This window comes from Palaemon carinicauda, chromosome 2, assembly GCF_036898095.1.
Source record: "Palaemon carinicauda isolate YSFRI2023 chromosome 2, ASM3689809v2, whole genome shotgun sequence".
NCBI classification, from domain to species: Eukaryota; Metazoa; Arthropoda; class Malacostraca; order Decapoda; family Palaemonidae; genus Palaemon; species Palaemon carinicauda.
The window spans coordinates 46,962,851-46,981,358 of NC_090726.1; the positions used below are offsets into that span (position 1 = coordinate 46,962,851).

Here is an 18,508-nt window from a genome sequence, read left to right on the forward strand (position 1 = left end):
TTTGGTTCTTGGAAGAAGTCCCAGTACTCTCTGCATGAAGGATTGTACAGTTAGTTCCATTAATTCCGGTACACTTCACGGTAAACTAAGATGTCAGTGTACCGGAATTATTGAAGGCAAGTGTACATCCCTTCAAATGATCTTATGTCAATTCAAGTTTAAAATATAATTACATAGATGGATCTCTACTAAAATTTTTATTTAAAATTTCATGTGGTTAGATGTCTAATGTCACATTTTGAACAAAATGTTACAATACATCAAATATAAAATCACTGAATCTCTGAAACCTAATTGTGTATATTGTACCACACGTGTGTCACACGAGCGTACATACTAACAACATTTCGCTTTTTTGTATATATTATCCTTTGTATATTCGTTTTCCCTTCGCATTGACTGTAACTTGTTTCAACCTGTCTGCATATTCCATTGTTAACTGTTAACAGAACCGGTTGCCGGTTTGACAAGAAATAGTATGTCCGTATTTTGTGATCTTCTTACCGGGACCTTGTGTGTATATATAATCTATGTGTCATAATAAAGTTACTCTGTTGCTTTCATCCCGCTTTTGAGTCACAACCTACTCTCGGCTCGTCACATAGGTGTCCCTCGAAGGTCACAAAATACAGACATGCTATTTCTTGTCAAACCGGCAACTGGTTCTGTTAACAGTTAACAATGGAATATGCAGACAGGTTGAAACGAGTTACTGTCAATGCGAGGGGAGAGCGAAGATACAAAGGATCATATATACAAAAATGAGAAATGTCGTCACTATGTACTCTCGTGTGACACACGGGTGGTACAATAGAGTAAAGTGTTAGTGTAGGAATAATATATCAGTCTATCCAGTGTGTGTATTGATATTGTTGTTTGCAGTGCTTTACTGGATGCTCTGTACTTGCATGTTTTGATGGAATAGAATTTAGGCAGTGTATTTTAGGTGTCTTAAGATGGAGCAAATCAAAGACTTAATGTATTTCCTAAAATGTTCATTATTATCTCCAAGTTTATATGTGATAATAGTTAGCCAAATATTAATTTTGTTGTCTTTTTTACTTTGTTAGAATACATACTAAATGGAATTTTTATTCATTCAAAGGAAACGAGTAAATCTACATATGGTAATCTCATTTTGGCTTTACTGTATTTATATAACAGTATAGAATTACTGTATTGCCTGATTATATGTCCTTGTTAGAAATAAATTTTATTCAGAATATTTTTATTTGTATCCTGATTATTTTGAAAGTTGAAATATTTATTGTTTCGCATCCTCAGGTATTGTAAAGAATTTTTAAATTCTACAAGAAACTGGAATTTGAAGAGGTTTATAAATTAATGGTAAACGAAGTCCATTCAATGGTAAGCATTTTAATAGTATAGAATATAAAAGTTAAGGTGAAAAAGAGGACAGGCAAATGGCTTCTTCCAACCAGTGGCAGCCACACATTTCCCATAAATCAGGATGAATAAATGAAGTAGACAAGGAAACCTATATTGTGCTCTACTGATTAACCCTTTTACCCCCAGGCTATTTGGAACTTTCCCACCCTTAACCCCGAGGGGTTATTTTTTTTTCAAGCACATTTTGCAGTAAATATTTTTTAAATTGCTCTAACAGCCTTAATTTTTGTCATAGAGAGGTCAGGTTGGTCTCATTCTCTTGGAAAATGCCTGAAGTTTCTCAAAAAAATTATCGAAAATATGCAAAAAAAAATTGTAAATAGCAGTTTTTTGCAAGAACGTACCGGTACGTCCATGGGGGTAAAGGGATGTGTTTTGTGAAACGTACCAGTACGTCCTTTGGGGGTAAAAGGGTTAAGTAACATTACTGTAATGTGATTCTTTTATTAAAATCATTATTTCCATCCTTAGTTAGGATGGAAAAAAACCCTATGACTCTTTTTGTTCCAACAAGTAGAAAACGGGTGGGTATTGCAATACAGTAGTGTATGTTTACCACATATCACCAGCCTACGCTTCTGCAAGCATCACTAAGTCTTTTGTCATAGCCACATTTGGACTTGCTAATCGCACTTATTGCTTTGTTATACGTTTCTTACAATCTGGCTAAAATAAGTATAAAGCTTGTGCTCGTGAGAGTTTGTGATGTTCTTTGAGGTTGGCCTTGTGGCGCACCTTTATGAGTCTTATTGAAATTTACGGTCATACCTTGTGTGTTGTATATGAGGGGGAGGGGGGGGAGAAGAGATGAAACATATTCCCATTGTCAAGTGTGAAAAAAAAAAAAAATGTGGTCGCCTTCTCAATGGGATTGAATTGAATTGAATATAGGATTTAGGCATTAAGCCAAGCACTGGGGCATCAAAGGCCATTCAGCGCTATATAACGAAAATCATTCAATCATATCTGTATACCCACACCATTTAGTATCATTTTAACCTTTAATACAAATCGCAACACTTTCATACAATAAAATCTAGATGTGAAATAAATAGGGATTAAAAGGGTAAAATAAATAAATAAATTAATAAAATCAATTATAGCTCGTAATATAACCCAATACTTTGTATAAATTTTCTCAAGTTCAGGGTATTACAGTTTTCCCCCAGTATATCTCTTAAAGGTTTGTCCTGGAGTAAATGTGTCCTCCTCGGAAGATTAAATGGGAGAGGTATAACATCCGGCATAAGAAGAAGGAGGTCGAGAGAGATCGCTCTCCAGCTATAGCTTCCTCGCAGAGAGATTGCAGCAAAAGCTTCCTCCTTGAAAGTAGGAAGGAAGCATAAGCCTTCTCTCTCAAATCTAGATCCATCTTTATCAGGAAGTACCACTTCGTAAGCTGGTCTGTCTTTTTCGCAGGAATTTGGTGATGTGGTCTCTCCCGAGAAAAGCTGTGAATGCCATGAGTGACCGTGACCCTTTACAAGCAAATATGCAAACTGAAGACGCTTCGGTATCGGTATCCCTAATCTTGGTGGAGTTTGAGAACTCCACTTATTTTCCTTCCCCTCCGACCGGCGTTTTAAGCTACAAGCTGTTAATTATGGATGTGGAGGCTCAGGGATAATTCAACTTATTTCCAGAACATCTCCCACCAAAGAAAGAAAGCCAAATTATTCGAACCTAGATATGTCTATTTGTAGGCTCTAGAGCCTTTAAATATGCAGCCCCGAGACTATACAATAAGCTCCCATTAGACATTTGAAAGACTGAAGATATTAAGGCTTTCAAGAGGAAACAAGATTTTCTTGTTCTCAAATTGCTAAGATAGTGTGGATTTGACAATAAACGCGGAATATGCGGGGGTGAATTTTGAATGCTTTCGAACAAATATGATGAAATGACTGTGGAGGTCCTGTAGAGAGTAGGCTTAGCTTCCCCTACTGTATAGGACCAGAAAAACAGCCCTAAAAGTAAATAATTAGATCCTGTAGAGAGTAGGCTTCCCCTGCTGTATAGGACCAGAAAAACAGCCCTTAAAGTAAATAAGTAAAGTAAATACACATGCTCAAAATGTGTCTACTTGTACACCTCATCAGGTCTTGGAGGACTTGTCAGCCTACTATTTGCCCATGAGAGCTTCATAAGACCAAGCTCTGCCTGTAACTCCTTGGGTTCATATTTCTCCTAAGGAAGAGTCAGTCTTTCTCCCCAATCAGAATTCCCAAACAGGAAAAGAGAAATTTACCATCTTTTTATCCTAGAAGTAATTTTGCCGGATGTCTGCAATTTTGCATACAATCCCTGCATGTACTTTTGGAGAAAACAAACTCGATGAGCCCACACGAGTTCTAACTTGAACACACCACATCATCTTCACTTGCCAAAGGAATGCAACACATACCCATGCTGAACGTGTATCTACCATTCCGTGCTCATAATTCAAGAGTTGTGTCATCCCCTGTATCCTGTTCATGATACAACTATTTTCAGAATTATGAGACTATTGTGATGATCGAGTCTCAAGAATTGGAGGTCATACCTTGGCCTTCACCTTGTGAAGAAAAAACATGATGGAATCCTTATTCCTCCTTCCTGAGAGTTCCATCTACGTCTCAAGTCACAGGTTCACAAATGCCAGAAAACTAGCTCCCGTGTCAGATCATGCTCAATAATGACTAGATAACGATTGACATTACCAGTAGGCATGGAATGCAGAGATCTGGGAGCCAATGCTCTTCAGCCTAGAGAGAACAAATGCCCTTTCTTACCCCCACCATCTTATTGGGAGCCAGTATTGCTAGAAAGAGATGATGATTACTACAGATCTCCCTCGCACTTCTCTGATATTTGGTTTAATGTTTGATGCGAGTGGAAAGACATCCCTCAAAGAAATAAGAGTACTAGATCTATCCCTAAACTGGTCCATATGACTCATCTGCTTCCTGAACCAGAACACACTCCTCAGTACAAAAAGCAACCAGAGCCGTCATCTAAAAGGGGTATAGAGCATTGAGGTATCCATTAAGCCCTGTCCACACGATCGAGCATGCCCGACGGGCAAACAGTGATACCAAGCCACGATAGTTAGTGAAAATGAGGGTTGATGACGTCAGAAGAGAGAAAACTAAAGGCAGCGATCTGGCAACACTGTATGATGCCAGATCCCTGTCTTTGGTTTTCCAGCTTCTGACGTCATTAAACCTCATTCTTACTAACTAATGTGGTCTGGTATTGCTGTTTGCCCGTCAGGCATGCTCGATCGTGTGGACAGGGCTTTAGGGAAGGCAGGTCCCCAGACCTACCGCCAGTTAGGGGGATGCGTGCAAAGTCAAGTCACTGAACGAGGTGGCAACCATACGGGGTGGAGCCCAGGGCAATACAAGTACTGTACTCCCTTCAGTGTATCGTATCCTGTTCACGGATTGTCCCCCTCCTCTGATGAGAACTCGGATGATCCCATCGCTTTATTTCAGGGGATACTGGAGACCTCTTGCAAGAAGGAAGTGCAGAAAATTATGGAATTGAACACCACAGAGTTAAGACAGTCCCTCGGGTTTATTTAGCAACCTCTTCCAAGTGAAGAAACTGACAAGAAGTTGGGGACCCGCCATAGACTTTTCCAGCTTAAACTGGTTTGTCTAACAAACCCGATTCAAAAGGGAGACTCCAAGCACAGTTATCCAGACAACGCATCAGAATGACTTCCGGTTGTCCATAGACCTGCAAGATGCATAGTTCCACATCCCAGCCCACCCAAGATCAAGAGGTATCTGCGGTTCTCCTTCCGGTTGTCCATAGACCTGCAAGATGCATAGTTCCACATCCCAGCCCACCCAAGATCAAGAGGTATCTGCGGTTCTCCTTCCGGTTGTCCATAGACCTGCAAGATGCATAGTTCCACATCCCTGCCCACCCAAGATCAAGAGGTATCTGCGGTTCTCCTTCCGGTTGTCCATAGACCTGCAAGATGCATAGTTCCACATCCCTGCCCACCCAAGATCAAGAGGTATCTGCGGTTCTCCTTCCGGTTGTCCATAGACCTGCAAGATGCATAGTTCCACATCCCTGCCCACCCAAGATCAAGAGGTATCTGCGGTTCTCCTTCCGGTTGTCCATAGACCTGCAAGATGCATAGTTCCACATCCCAGCCCACCCAAGATCAAGAGGTATCTGCGGTTCTCCTTCCGGTTGTCCATAGACCTGCAAGATGCATAGTTCCACATCCCAGCCCACCCAAGATCAAGAGGTATCTGCGTCTCTCCTTCCGGTTGTCCATAGACCTGCAAGATGCATAGTTCCACATCCCTGCCCACCCAAGATCAAGAGGTATCTGCGGTTCTCCTTCCGGTTGTCCATAGACCTGCAAGATGCATAGTTCCACATCCCTGCCCACCCAAGATCAAGAGGTATCTGCGGTTCTCCTTCCGGTTGTCCATAGCCCTGCAAGATGCATAGTTCCACATCCCTGCCCACCCAAGATCAAGAGGTATCTGCGGTTCTCCTTCCGGTTGTCCATAGACCTGCAAGATGCATAGTTCCACATCCCAGCCCACGCAAGATCAAGAGGTATCTGCGGTTCTCCTTCCGGTTGTCCATAGACCTGCAAGATGCATAGTTCCACATCCCTGCCCACCCAAGATCAAGAGGTATCTGCGGTTCTCCTTCCGGTTGTCCATAGACCTGCAAGATGCATAGTTCCACATCCCAGCCCACCCAAGATCAAGAGGTATCTGCGGTTCTCCTTCCGGTTGTCCATAGACCTGCAAGATGCATAGTTCCACATCCCTGCCCACCCAAGATCAAGAGGTATCTGCGGTTCTCCTTCCGGTTGTCCATAGACCTGCAAGATGCATAGTTCCACATCCCTGCCCACCCAAGATCAAGAGGTATCTGCGGTTCTCCTTCCGGTTGTCCATAGACCTGCAAGATGCATAGTTCCACATCCCAGCCCACCCAAGATCAAGAGGTATCTGCGGTTCTCCTTCCGGTTGTCCATAGACCTGCAAGATGCATAGTTCCACATCCCAGCCCACCCAAGATCAAGAGGTATCTGCGGTTCTCCTTCCGGTTGTCCATAGACCTGCAAGATGCATAGTTCCACATCCCAGCCCACCCAAGATCAAGAGGTATCTGCGGTTCTCCTTCCGGTTGTCCATAGACCTGCAAGATGCATAGTTCCACATCCCAGCCCACCCAAGATCAAGAGGTATCTGCGGTTCTCCTTCCGGTTGTCCATAGACCTGCAAGATGCATAGTTCCACATCCCAGCCCACCCAAGATCAAGAGGTATCTGCGGTTGTCCTTCCGAGGGAAGATTTACCAATTCAAAGTGCTGCGTTTTGGAACAGTTCCACAGGTCTTTACTCGTCTCTTCTTTGGCCCATGCTATGAGGATGAGACTACTCCATTGCCTAGAAGACAGGCTATTACGGGCAGATTCAAAAGCCCGTCTGATTTGCCACATGTATCATCTTTAATTTTGCAGAGATCTAGGGATCCGACTACATTACGAGAAGTCGAGTCTTGAACCACAGTGTCATCTTCGATACCTTGGCATGGACATAACACTGTCCAAACCAAAGTATTTCTGTCCACAGACAGAATCCAGAGACTAAAGCCAATTGCATCACCTTTCCTCAAAAAGGACTTCCAACAGGTTCACCTTTGGCAGAGGTTCCTTGCTCATCTGGCTTCTCTAGAAAAGCTAGTACCTTTCGGTAGAATGCATCTTTGATCAGTGCAATGGGCAGTAAAGAGCCAGTGGTCCCAATCAACAAACCCTCCATCTGCTCTATTAAGAATGCCACAGGATGTTAAGACCTCTCCTTGTGAATGAAAAAGGAGAATCTCCTGGTTGAAACACCTCTAAAAGCCCATCTCCTAGACTTTCTCCTGTTCTTGGATGCTTCTAGCTAAGGGTATGAGGCCTACCTTCAAAAGGAAAAAAAAATTGTTAGGTTTAAGCACACAGGATGACAAGTCGTTCCATATAAACTACTTGGAAATGAAAGCAATACTGTATATTTAGCATTACTCCACTTCCAGAATACCATCAGGGGTTACTCAGTAGTGTTGATGAGCGATATCATGACAATGGTGACATATATCAACGGGCAAGGAGGGTTGTTGTCTGCTCTTTTGGAAATTGGTAGTAGGTGTAAGGATGCAACACTGGGCGCAGGAGAAAGCTGTCCACCTTTCATCCAGTTTCATCCTGGGAATAAAAAAAAATGTGATACGAGACAATCTGACCCAACTAGGAGGCAGGGGAAACGGTATTGAACAACAATCGGGTAAAAGGTAGCTCTGGTTAGACAACCCATAGACTCCTGAATACTACAAGTGAGCTAAAAAAAAAATACAGAAAAAAATAATACAAGCAGATCCCTGGGAGAGTTATAATACTCTCTTAACAGTAGACAAAGATTACTAGTCTTATCCAAGTAACTTTCCCTAGTACGTAATACTCATGAATTAACTTAAAATCCTATGGGATGTGTCCTTACATGCCAGTTTGCATAAGCTCTATGGGCAGAGTGTCCCTAAGGACCAAAAGAGTCCATTACAGGAGAAGATCTGTCGACTAAAGTAGAGCGAAGAGCTGCATCAACCCCGACCCTGATAACACAGAAGGTTTATTTTGGGTAATTTAGATTAAGAACTGAATCTCTTACACAAACATTCCTGTCTTCAGGTGTATGTCAAAAGATGAGAAAAGTTGCAACACACTATGCATCTCTGACCTGACTTTATAAAATGAGAAGATACAGACACAATCAAGTAAACCAAAACCATTCAAAGTAGAAAAACTTTATCTGCGTAGATCAAGAAAATGTTATTTTCATTAGTAAAATAAATTTTTGAATATACTTACCCGATAATCATGTAGCTGTCAACTCCGTTGCCCGACAGAATTCTACGGAAGGGATACGCCAGCGATCGCTATACAAGAGGGGGGTGTACTCACAAGCGCCACCTGTGGCCAGGTACTGCAGTACTTCTTGTTGACACTACCTCAATTTTTCCTCGGTCCACTGGTTCTATGGGGAGGAAGGGTGGGTCAATTAAATCATGATTATCGGGTAAGTATATTCAAAAATTTATTTTACTAATGAAAATAACATTTTTCAATATTAAACTTACCCGATAATCATGTAGCTGATTCACACCCAGGGAGGTGGGTGAAAACCAGTGTACATGTATATCAAGAAGCTAAGTATCCCGTATTTCATATTATCAGTTATTCAAAATAACAATGAAATTACAAGTACCTGGTAAGGAAGTCGACTTGAGCCATTACTCTGCCTTAAATAAGTTCGTCTTCCTTACTGAGCGCAGCGTTCCTCTTAGGAGGCTGAACAACTCTAAGGTGCTGAAGTATCAAGGGCTGCAACCCATACTAAAGGACCTCATCACAACCTTTAACCTTGGCGCTTCTCAAGAAAGAATTGACCACCCGCCAAATCAACAAGGATGTGAAAGGCTTCTTAGCCGACCGTACAACCCATAAAAAGTATTCAAGAGAAAGGTTAAAAGGTTATGGGATTATGGGAATGTAGTGGCTGAGCCCTCGCCTACTACTGCATTCGTTGCTACGAATGGTCCCAGGGTGTAGCAGTACTCGTAAAGAGACTGGACATCTTTGAGATAGAATGATGCGAACACTGACTTGCTTCTCCAATAGGTTGCATCCATAACACTCTGCAGAGAATGGTCCTGTTTGAAGGCCACTGAAGTAGCCACAGCTCCCACTTCATGTGTCCTTACCTTCAGCAAAGCAAGGTCTTCTTCCTTCAGATGAGAATGAGCTTCCCTAATCAGAAGCCTGAATAGTAAGAAACTGAGTTCTTAGAACTTGGGAAAGAAGGTTTCTTGATAGCACACCATAAGGCTTCTGATTGTCCTCGTAAAGGTTAAGACCTTTTTAGATAGTACCTAAGAGCTCTAACTGGGCAAAGTACTCTCTCCAGTTCATTCCCCACCAAGTTGGACAGGTTTGGGATCTCGAACGACTTAGGCCAAGGACGTGAAGGAAGCTCGTTTAGCAAAAACCGAGCTGCAAGGAACATGTAGCCGTTTCAGATGTGAAAACAATGATCCTGCTGAAGGCGTGGATCTCACTTACTCTTTTAGCTGTTGTCAAGCACACGAGGAAAAGAGTTTTTAATGTGAGGTCCTAAAAAGAGGCTGATTGGAGAGGTTCAAATCTTGATGACATAAGGAACCTTAGGACCACGTCTAGATTCCAGCCTGGAGTGGACAACCGACGTTCCTTTGAGGTCTCAAAAGACCTAGGGAGGTCCTGTAGATCTTTGTTGGTGGAAAGATCCAAGCCTCTGTGGCGGAAAACCGCTGCCAACATACTTCTGTAACCCTTGATCGTAGGAGCTGAAAAGGATCTTACTTTCCTTAGATGTAACAGGAAGTCAGCAATCTGGGTTACAGTGGTACTGGTTGAGGAAACTGCATTGGTCTTGTACCAGCTACGGAAGACTTCCCCTTGAGACTGATAGATTCTGAGAGTGGATGTTCTCCTTGCTCTGGCAAACGCTCTGGCTGCCTCCTTCGAAAAGCCCCTAGCTCTTGAGAGTCTTTCGAAAGTCTGAAGGCAGTCAGACGAAGAGCGTGGAGGTTTGGGTGTACCTTCTTTACGTGAGGTTGACGTAGAAGGTTCACTCCTAGAGGAAGAGTCCTGGGAATGTCGACCAGCCATTGCAGTACCTCTATGAACCATTCTCTCGCGGGCCAGAGCGGAGCCAATCCACGTCAGTCGTGTCCCTTTGCGAGAGGAGAACTTCTGAAGTACCCTGTTGACAATCTTGAACGGCGGGAATGCATACAGGTCGAGATGGAACCAATCCAGCAGAAAAGCATCCACGTGAACTGCTGCTGGGTCTGGAATCGGAGAACAATACAACAGGAGTCTCTAGGTTATCGAGGTAGCGAACAGATCTATGGTTGGCTGACCCCACAGGGCCCAAAGTCTGCTGCAAACACTCTTGTGAAGGGTCCACTCTGTGGGGATGACCTGACCCTTCCGGCTGAGGCGATCTGCCATGACATTCATACCGCCCTGAATGAACCTCGTTACCAGCGTGAGCTTTCGATCTTTTGACCAGATGAGGAGGTCCCTTGCGATCTAGAACAACTTCCACGAAAGAGTCCCTCCCTGCTTGAAGATGTAAGCCAGGGCTGTGGTGTTGTCAGAGTCCACCTCCACCACCTTGTTAAGCTGGAGGGACTTGAAGTTTATCAAGGACAGAAGAACCGCCAACAACTCCTTGCAATTGATGTGAAGTGTCCTTTGCTCCTGATTCCATGTTCCCGAGCATTCCTGTCCGTCCAAAGTCGCACCCCAGCCCGTGTCTGATGCGTCCGAGAGGAGACGGCGGTCGGGTTTCTGAACAGCCAAATGTAGACTTCCTTGAGAAGAAAGCTGTTCTTACACCACGCGAGAGAAGACCTCCTCTCTTCGGAAACAGGAACTGAGACCGTCTCTAGCGTCATGTCCTTTATCCAGTGAGCAGCTAGATGATACTGAAGGGGGGGGAGGTGGAGTCTCCCTAACACGATGAACAGGGCCAGCGATGAAAGTGTCCCTGTTAGACTCATCCACTACCTGACTGAGCATCGGTTCCTTCTCAGCATGCTCTGGATGCATTCTAGGGCTTGGAAGATCCTTGGGGCCGACGGAAAAGCCCGAAAAGCTCGACTCTGAAGATCCATACCCAGGTAGACAATGGTCTGGGATGGGACGAGCTGAGACTCCTCAAAATTGACCAGGAGGCCCAGTTCCTTGGTCAGATCCATAGTCCATCTGAGAATCTCCAGACAGCGACGACTTGTGGGAGCTCTTAAAAGCCAGTCGTCTGACGGAGCCGGACACAAGATCATGGTACTGCTGCACAGTCTGTGAACTGTCAACCATGGGGAAGCGAGGAAGTACAGTGACAACCCGAAGCTGTCTAGACTGTCTGGGTCGTATAGACAACTCCTTATCGGGTTGCTGAGGTTGCCGCACTGCGTCACAACAAGTCACTTCTGCTGGTTGTTGAACGTCTTCCCAGTGACACACTGACTCCGTAAACAAAAAATTCTCTAACAAGGACTAAGCTTGGACTGCATGTCTTGTAACACAGCTCAAGGTCTATGGGAGCAGGTGTGGTAACAGACGGGGTTAGCGACTGAAGTGGAACCATTACCTTCCCTGGAAGCATGTTATGCTTAAATAAAAGTTCATAGGAGGTTACGCAGCTAAAGGCTCCTCTCCAAATGACAGAGTCCTCAAGGGAATATCAGAAGGAGGGAGAAAAGCACTTTCTCATCTACAGGGACCATATCCGAGAAAAGCTAAGTTCTCTCAGTGAGGGTTTCACTGGTGCAAAAGCAGCAGACTAGAAGGCAACGTTATGAAACTGCTTGACAGTCTAGTGAGTTGGCAACAACCAAAGATGTGTGACTGAGAAGCATGCGGTAAGGTATGCAGAGCATGCTGTATGTAGAGCATGCTGAATGCAGAGCATGCTGTATGTAGAGCATGCTGTAAGAGAAGCAGAGCATGTTGCATGGCGTGTAACATTTCTCAGAAATTCCATGACCAGTGCTAGATTGAGTAATATCGCATTACTGTCCATTGAAAGTGCACGTGCCGAGGGAATTGATTTAGACTGTTTTGTTGATGAATTTGATAGCCGGCATGAAAATCGTAGAATTAAGCTGCACTAAATATACGATCTATAATCTACTTCACCTCAGGACAGGGAAACTCGCCCTGTTGGCAACACTGCATTACTTCATGCATGCTTGCATGGGGTTTTAATATCAACATAATATTTACATTACATTCATAACTCATGATTCATTTTTGTTTTGAAGATATTTTGCCATATTTGCGATTTGTTAAAAATATATTGCAAGGAATACATATATATTTTTTTATTTAAGTAATACGAATAACCTCCATTATCATAATGTTTGTGTAGGCATACATGTATATGATTACAAATGCAAGTTATGAAAGTAATGAGGTGTTATTATTGTCATTTGTTATTTCAAAGTTGAATGGGAAGAGGCTCAAGTTGAGGAGAAAGTGGCAGATGCATGCGTTGAGGTGGCTGACTCATAGCATGAGGTTCCTGCCTCAAGAGTTGCGCTTGCCTCAAGGGTTGAGGTGGCTGCGCAGAGAGAGGCTCTTGACTCACGAGTTGAGGTTCTTGAGGTGTGAGCTGCGAGAGTTGAGGTAGCGGCTGCGCAGAACGCAGTTCCTGTCTCACGAGTTGAGGTTCCTGAGGAGCTAGCCTCAAGAGTTGAGGCTCTCGCCTTGAGGAAAGTTGAGGTAGCAGCTGCGAGAGCTGAGGTGGCTGCCTCAAGGATGGTAGAGGTTGTCGTACCTCAAAAGGTTGTAGCCTCAAAGATGGTCTAACTGCAAGAAAATCTTGCCTCAAGGCATAAGACTCCTGTTCCCATTGTTGAGGTTGCCTTAAGGAAGGTTAAGGTTGCTGCACAACGCTGGTAACTGGCAACTCCGAACGCGGTAAGGTAGCTTGAGGAACCTCAACTTCGTACGCCTGGCAGACTGGACTGCGGTGAGGCGGAGCGCTCGCAGGAGGAGGTGTAACCTTCTCAGCCTGAAACTCACGCATTAAGACCGCAAGCTGCGACTGCATGGACTGCAGCAAAGTCATCTTGGGATCAACAGACGATAAGGTCTGTTGAGGCAAAGCCTTAACAGAAGATGATGTCTGTTGAGGCATCGCCTTACCTCTCTTAGGAGGTGTGCAGTCACCTGATGACTGCGGAGAGTCAGAGCTAACCCAATGACTGCATCCGGGTTGTTGAACTCTAGAGGTCTGGACTTTACGTTTAAGAGGTCTTGAGACCTGAGTCCAGCGTTTTCTCCCCGAAATTTCTTCTGCAGACGAGCAAAATAAGGGCTCAATCGTCTGCGGGTGGGAGTGACGGTCTCTGTAAGACACGCCCGCAACCACCGAGGATACTTCTGTGCGCCGATCAAGGCCTGTCGAACCCTTTTGCCCTTCGACATTGCTTCTCCCCTGGGCTTGGGAGCTTGCAAGAGGTCCCGGACTGGGAGGACGACTGGCACGCACAGAAGTACCCTCACGCACAACACTGACACACTTTGCGCTAATCACTTATCACTTTTGATTTTCTGTTTGCACTTATTTCACTGAACTCGAAACTTTAAGTGGTTTGTACCTGAAACACGCAATTTTATCCTTCCTTAAAAGTTAGTAATTGCGAAAACAGAATTACAATGTAACAGAAAAATCTAATGAAAGATAAATAATTCAGTGGCTGGAAAGAGACTAAACACTAGATCAAATAAACTACGTTTAAAATCTCTCACCGCATAAAGCTTGAGAACAAGAATAAAACTCTAGAAACGTTTACCTTCTTCCCCTAAAGAGACTAGGGAGAAGAGCAAAAACGATAACAACGTTACTCGCTTGAACGAAACGTTTATCCAGCTCTCTCTCCCTCCGTCTCTATATCTCTCTCTCTCTCTCTCTTGACTTAGAACCTGAGAGAAGAGCCCAATCATATATATCGTTAAAACATATTATTGTTAAAGGAAAAAAACTGAAATATTTCCCAAATAAAAAGTTCCTTTATTAGAATTAAAACCATTAAGCTAAGAAAGAATGAACAAAACGCTAGAAACGGTTACTCTTACTGCAACGTGACACCGTGAAAATTCTCTCTCTATCGTAACGATAGAGCGCAAGTTGAACGTTCTGAACGTCAACAACTGCAGAGACAAAACAAAACGTTAGTTCAACTTTGAAAACAGTACGAGACTATCAAAGAAATTCTTTCAAAAACATTAAAATAGCATATGTTAACAGGTAAAACCGAAATGACGGGCTCAATGTTAATTAACTTCGGTACCAAGAAAAGACCGCCTACTATTAGGAAAGGTCGAATATAAACAAATATAAAAATTAATTTTAATAAGTTTATAATAAAAGGAAGTTAATCGAAGAGGCCTATAAAAGGCGGAGAGATAAAAAAAAAATCTATAACTTTTGTTAAGCAAAATTAAGAAAGAGTGTCTATACTCTCTTAGACACCAACACTTCCGTCTAAGGGAAGGGTCGGCCATTAAAAGGTGAAAGAGAGTTCATACTCTCTTCGTCACCATAATTAATCAAATTAATTCCAAAAGCTAGCTAAGCTAATAATAAAACTTCCTGAATAGCGAAAGCTGAAATCTTAGAGCAATACTTCACCAAAAACCGTGAACAAGACTCCAAAATTATAAGCGTATCCATGAACGTCTTGCCGGAAGCACGACAGAGGAAAAATTGAGGTAGTGTCAACAAGAAGTACTGCAGTACCTGGCCACAGGTGGCGCTTGTGAGTACACCCCCCTCTTGTATAGCGATCGGTGGCGTATCCCTTCCGTAGAATTCTGTCGGGCAACGGAGTTGACAGCTACATGATTATCGGGTAAGTTTAATATTGAAAAAGCTTACATCAGTCTTGTAGTCTATTTAAAATGTCCCTGCCTAGTAATCTGTTGGAAAGGAGTTTAAGACCCACTTGACCTCACCATCCTTCTGAGCTGAGGATAGGGGCTTTAGGAGAGCCTATAGGTCTACCTGCTGAGTCATCAACAGCCATTGCTTGGCCCTCCCTTGTTCCATCTTGATACAGAGAGGGCTTGGGTGGTGCTGATCTTCTGTATATATGGTCATTCTCTAGGGTATTGTTCTGTCCCCTGCCTCTGCCATTCATGGAAATTTTTACCTTTAAATAACATATGTGCTTTCACAACAGTGCTAAAAAAGTGATATGTGAGCAGTCACAGAGGATTCGGATTCCCTTTTCTCCAATCTGGCTAAGCACTAACTTGGCCCCTTGTCACCAAACTTCTAAAACCTTTCCAGCTTTAGTCAAAGGTATATACATTTAAAAAACAAGGTTATATATACGGTATTTGTCAGAAAAATCATGTTCTTCATAAAGATTTTAAATTAGGGCTTGAATCTAAATTATTACCAGACTGAATCACATATTCAAAGCATTGACATTAACATGAAAAGCATCGAAAGTGTAAAATCAGCATGAAATTTAATGATCCTCCCATGTACTAATGAACAAATTATAAGTAGAGACAGAGCCGAAGATGAACAAAAGTAGGAAAAGGGAAACAGGATAAAAGATAATAAGTGCCTTGTTTAACTTTTTTGGATCTGAGAGCCAGGAGGATCTAACTGTTACCCATTTGGATGTCTTTTCCTTATTTAACGGAGCCACCTTCACGACAGTGGAGGAGAGATTCCTCAAGCGGAGCACTTCTATCAGTACCAGGGATATGATCACAGCAAAGACCTCCGTTATGAGAGCGAGGAACCAAACATCAATCAGTTTCAAGTAGGCTGTCCTTGGAATTGTTTGACTGACTTGAGAGAAGAAAGTAGCCAACACCAAGAGTGCCGTTAGGGATACCATGATTCGGTCCTGGAGATTAGAGAAAATTTGTGTTAAATTGCCTCGAGAGCGAGGTTATGACTAGATTTTATTCATAGAAACTAGCTTATAAATACTCGATCGTGTAATTAATAACAGAAAGCCCTCAATTTAAAAACTTAATAGGTTCAAAGAAGCTGTTTGTAAGTCTGAGTTCGTTGAATTTTTGCCTCGAGTAGGCCTAACCTGAATCGAAGTTCAAAAAGTTCAAAGTTGGAGCAAATGCTTTTTTGTTGACCAGGCGGACATGAGTCTTTTTATAGTTTATATATGACATATTTGTTTTTGACGTTGTTAATAGTTTATATATGACATATCTGTTTTGACGCTGTTGCCTTTTTTAGAATGATTTATTGTTAATTTGTTCTCTTCATTTATTTATTTCCTTATTTCCTTTCCTCACTGGGCTATTTTTCCTTATTGGGGCCCCTGGGCTTATAGCATCTTGCTTTTCCAACTAGGGGTGTAGCTTGGATAGTAATAATAATAATAATAATATGATTTTCTGCCACTCTCTCAACAAATAGTTGGGTTTCATATGAAATAGATATCAGGTTATTACAAATGTTGTTTTGCTTATTGTATTAAATGATAAAATATTGTTTTATTACGGTATTTCTTTATCTTATCCTTGTTATTTTCAGTTGCATTAGCATTTGTATTTACAAATGTTTATCATGCGAATGTTTGTGAGTTAGGGACCTTCCCTGTAATCATATTTTCTAATTATGAAGCACAATATATGAAATAAGTAAATTTATTGTGAATGAGAAAATAGCATATATTAAATTTATCATAAAATTAAACAATAATTGAATTACTTCATCTTACAACAGAGACCAAATAAACTTACAAAAACTTTAGGTTATTCAAATAAATATTACAAATTGAAAGAGAAATTTTCTCTGTATCATTTAGCTCTGAAAAAAATCACGCTTCCTTGTACCATGAAAATAACCAAGTGTGAAAAGACATAATGCAACGTCAAATGGTCTTCTCACCTGAATCAATAGAAAAACAAGCTTCCTTTTTGGGCTCGAGCCACGACGTCCTGATGGAAGATTCCTTCAGTAGCTTCCGTCCTGATGGAAGATTCCTTCAGTAGCTTCCGTCCTGATGGAAGATTCCTTCAGTAGCTTCCGTCCTGATGGAAGCTACTGAAGGAACTCTCCATCAGGACGTCATGGCTATCTCACCCAAAAATAGATTTTTCGCTTCACTCAAAATCCGTTTTTTGGCTATTTCTAGCTAGGCTATTTTAAAAGAAGGGATTTCAAGTTTGAGATGCATCTTTCTCTTTTAACAAGATTTCAACTATAAATTGTGTAATGAAAAAACCTACAACATAAAAACTTCAAACAACATATTTTGGAAAGAAATTTGTATGTTTTTTTTTTTTTGCAATAGAAACATCACAAATTTTCAAAGTGATACGACAAATTTGGAAGTAATTTGTATTTTTCCTAGCATACAAATATGGAGCTATTCATAGTGGTATTACTTTCGGCACAGAAGGGTGAAATTGGTTACTATGCAACAATGGTATGTACATACGCACGTACAGGAGTAAATGCGCAGATGTCTTAATATGGTTAGTGGGCACCAAGGTATGTACACACGAACGAACAGGAGCGAATACAAAAGTTTCGCAAAATGTCAGCAAACAAATGAAAAATATAGCTGTATTACTATATAGGATGCAGATAATTTCGGTAATTTTTCATGGATTTCTTATACGTCCGAGAAAATATTTTATATAGAAAAGGTTTGTTTTAGCATTATTTATTTTTTCCCCACCAAAAAACTTCGGTCCAAATTGGGTAGCCCGCCTTATCAGCGGATATATTAGAGTATATCTCACTTTTTATTAGACCCAAAAATAAATCTCATTTACAAAGAAAATGGGAGTTTTCCTTTAAGGAAAATTTACTTTTTTTTATAAGAAAATGTTGTCCTGCCCGGAACTATAATAAAACCGACGTCAAAAATATTTAATAGAACTAGGGTATCCTAAGATATTAGCCAAAATGCAACCAGAAAATCCTTACACGTAGTTACAAAAGGATGGTTAGCCTATAAGATACGTAATTAATGGAACAAAGATGCAGTTCGACTTAGACTATTCGAAATTAGTGTGAATCATGCAATAGGAGGAAGAACGTTTAGTTATGCTGCACCGAGACTCTTCAACGACCTTCCACTTGATGTCAAGAATAGCAAAAATGTGGCAGATTTCAAGAAAAACCTGAAGACTTATCTTTTTAGAAAGTGTTATAATAGTGACCTGAAAACTATTAAGTCTGAATACAAAAACTAGCGAAATAACTGATAAGATACAGAGCAAAATATTAACTAGAAAGAAATTGTTTTCACACACCAAGGCCCGCCTGAACAGACTTTCAGACTTTTAGTGTCTGATGGAGGGCGAGAAATAAACTAGTAAAAGTAAAAAGTAAGTAATTTCTAGAGCAACTGTGGCTCCAAGATTCTACAACAAACTCCAAATTGACACCAGAAAAACGAATGATATAAAAACTTACAAGAAACTACTATGAAGCGGATGAACTGGACCACCATCCGGAATAAGGGTCGGAGACTCAAG

The 18,508-nt window shown here is 41.8% G+C and overlaps 1 protein-coding gene across 1 annotated transcript in view; it reads right to left on the reverse strand.

The window, feature by feature from the left end:
- Positions 1-15,086: 15,086 nt before the first annotated feature.
- Positions 15,087-18,508, reverse strand: part of LOC137617304 (uncharacterized) — a 14,896-nt gene continuing 11,474 nt past the window's right edge. The window contains exon 7 of the mRNA XM_068347312.1: positions 15,087-15,897. Within this exon, the coding sequence (XP_068203413.1) occupies positions 15,508-15,897 (390 nt within the window). The 3' untranslated portion in view covers positions 15,087-15,507. The remainder of the gene's footprint in view (positions 15,898-18,508) is intronic.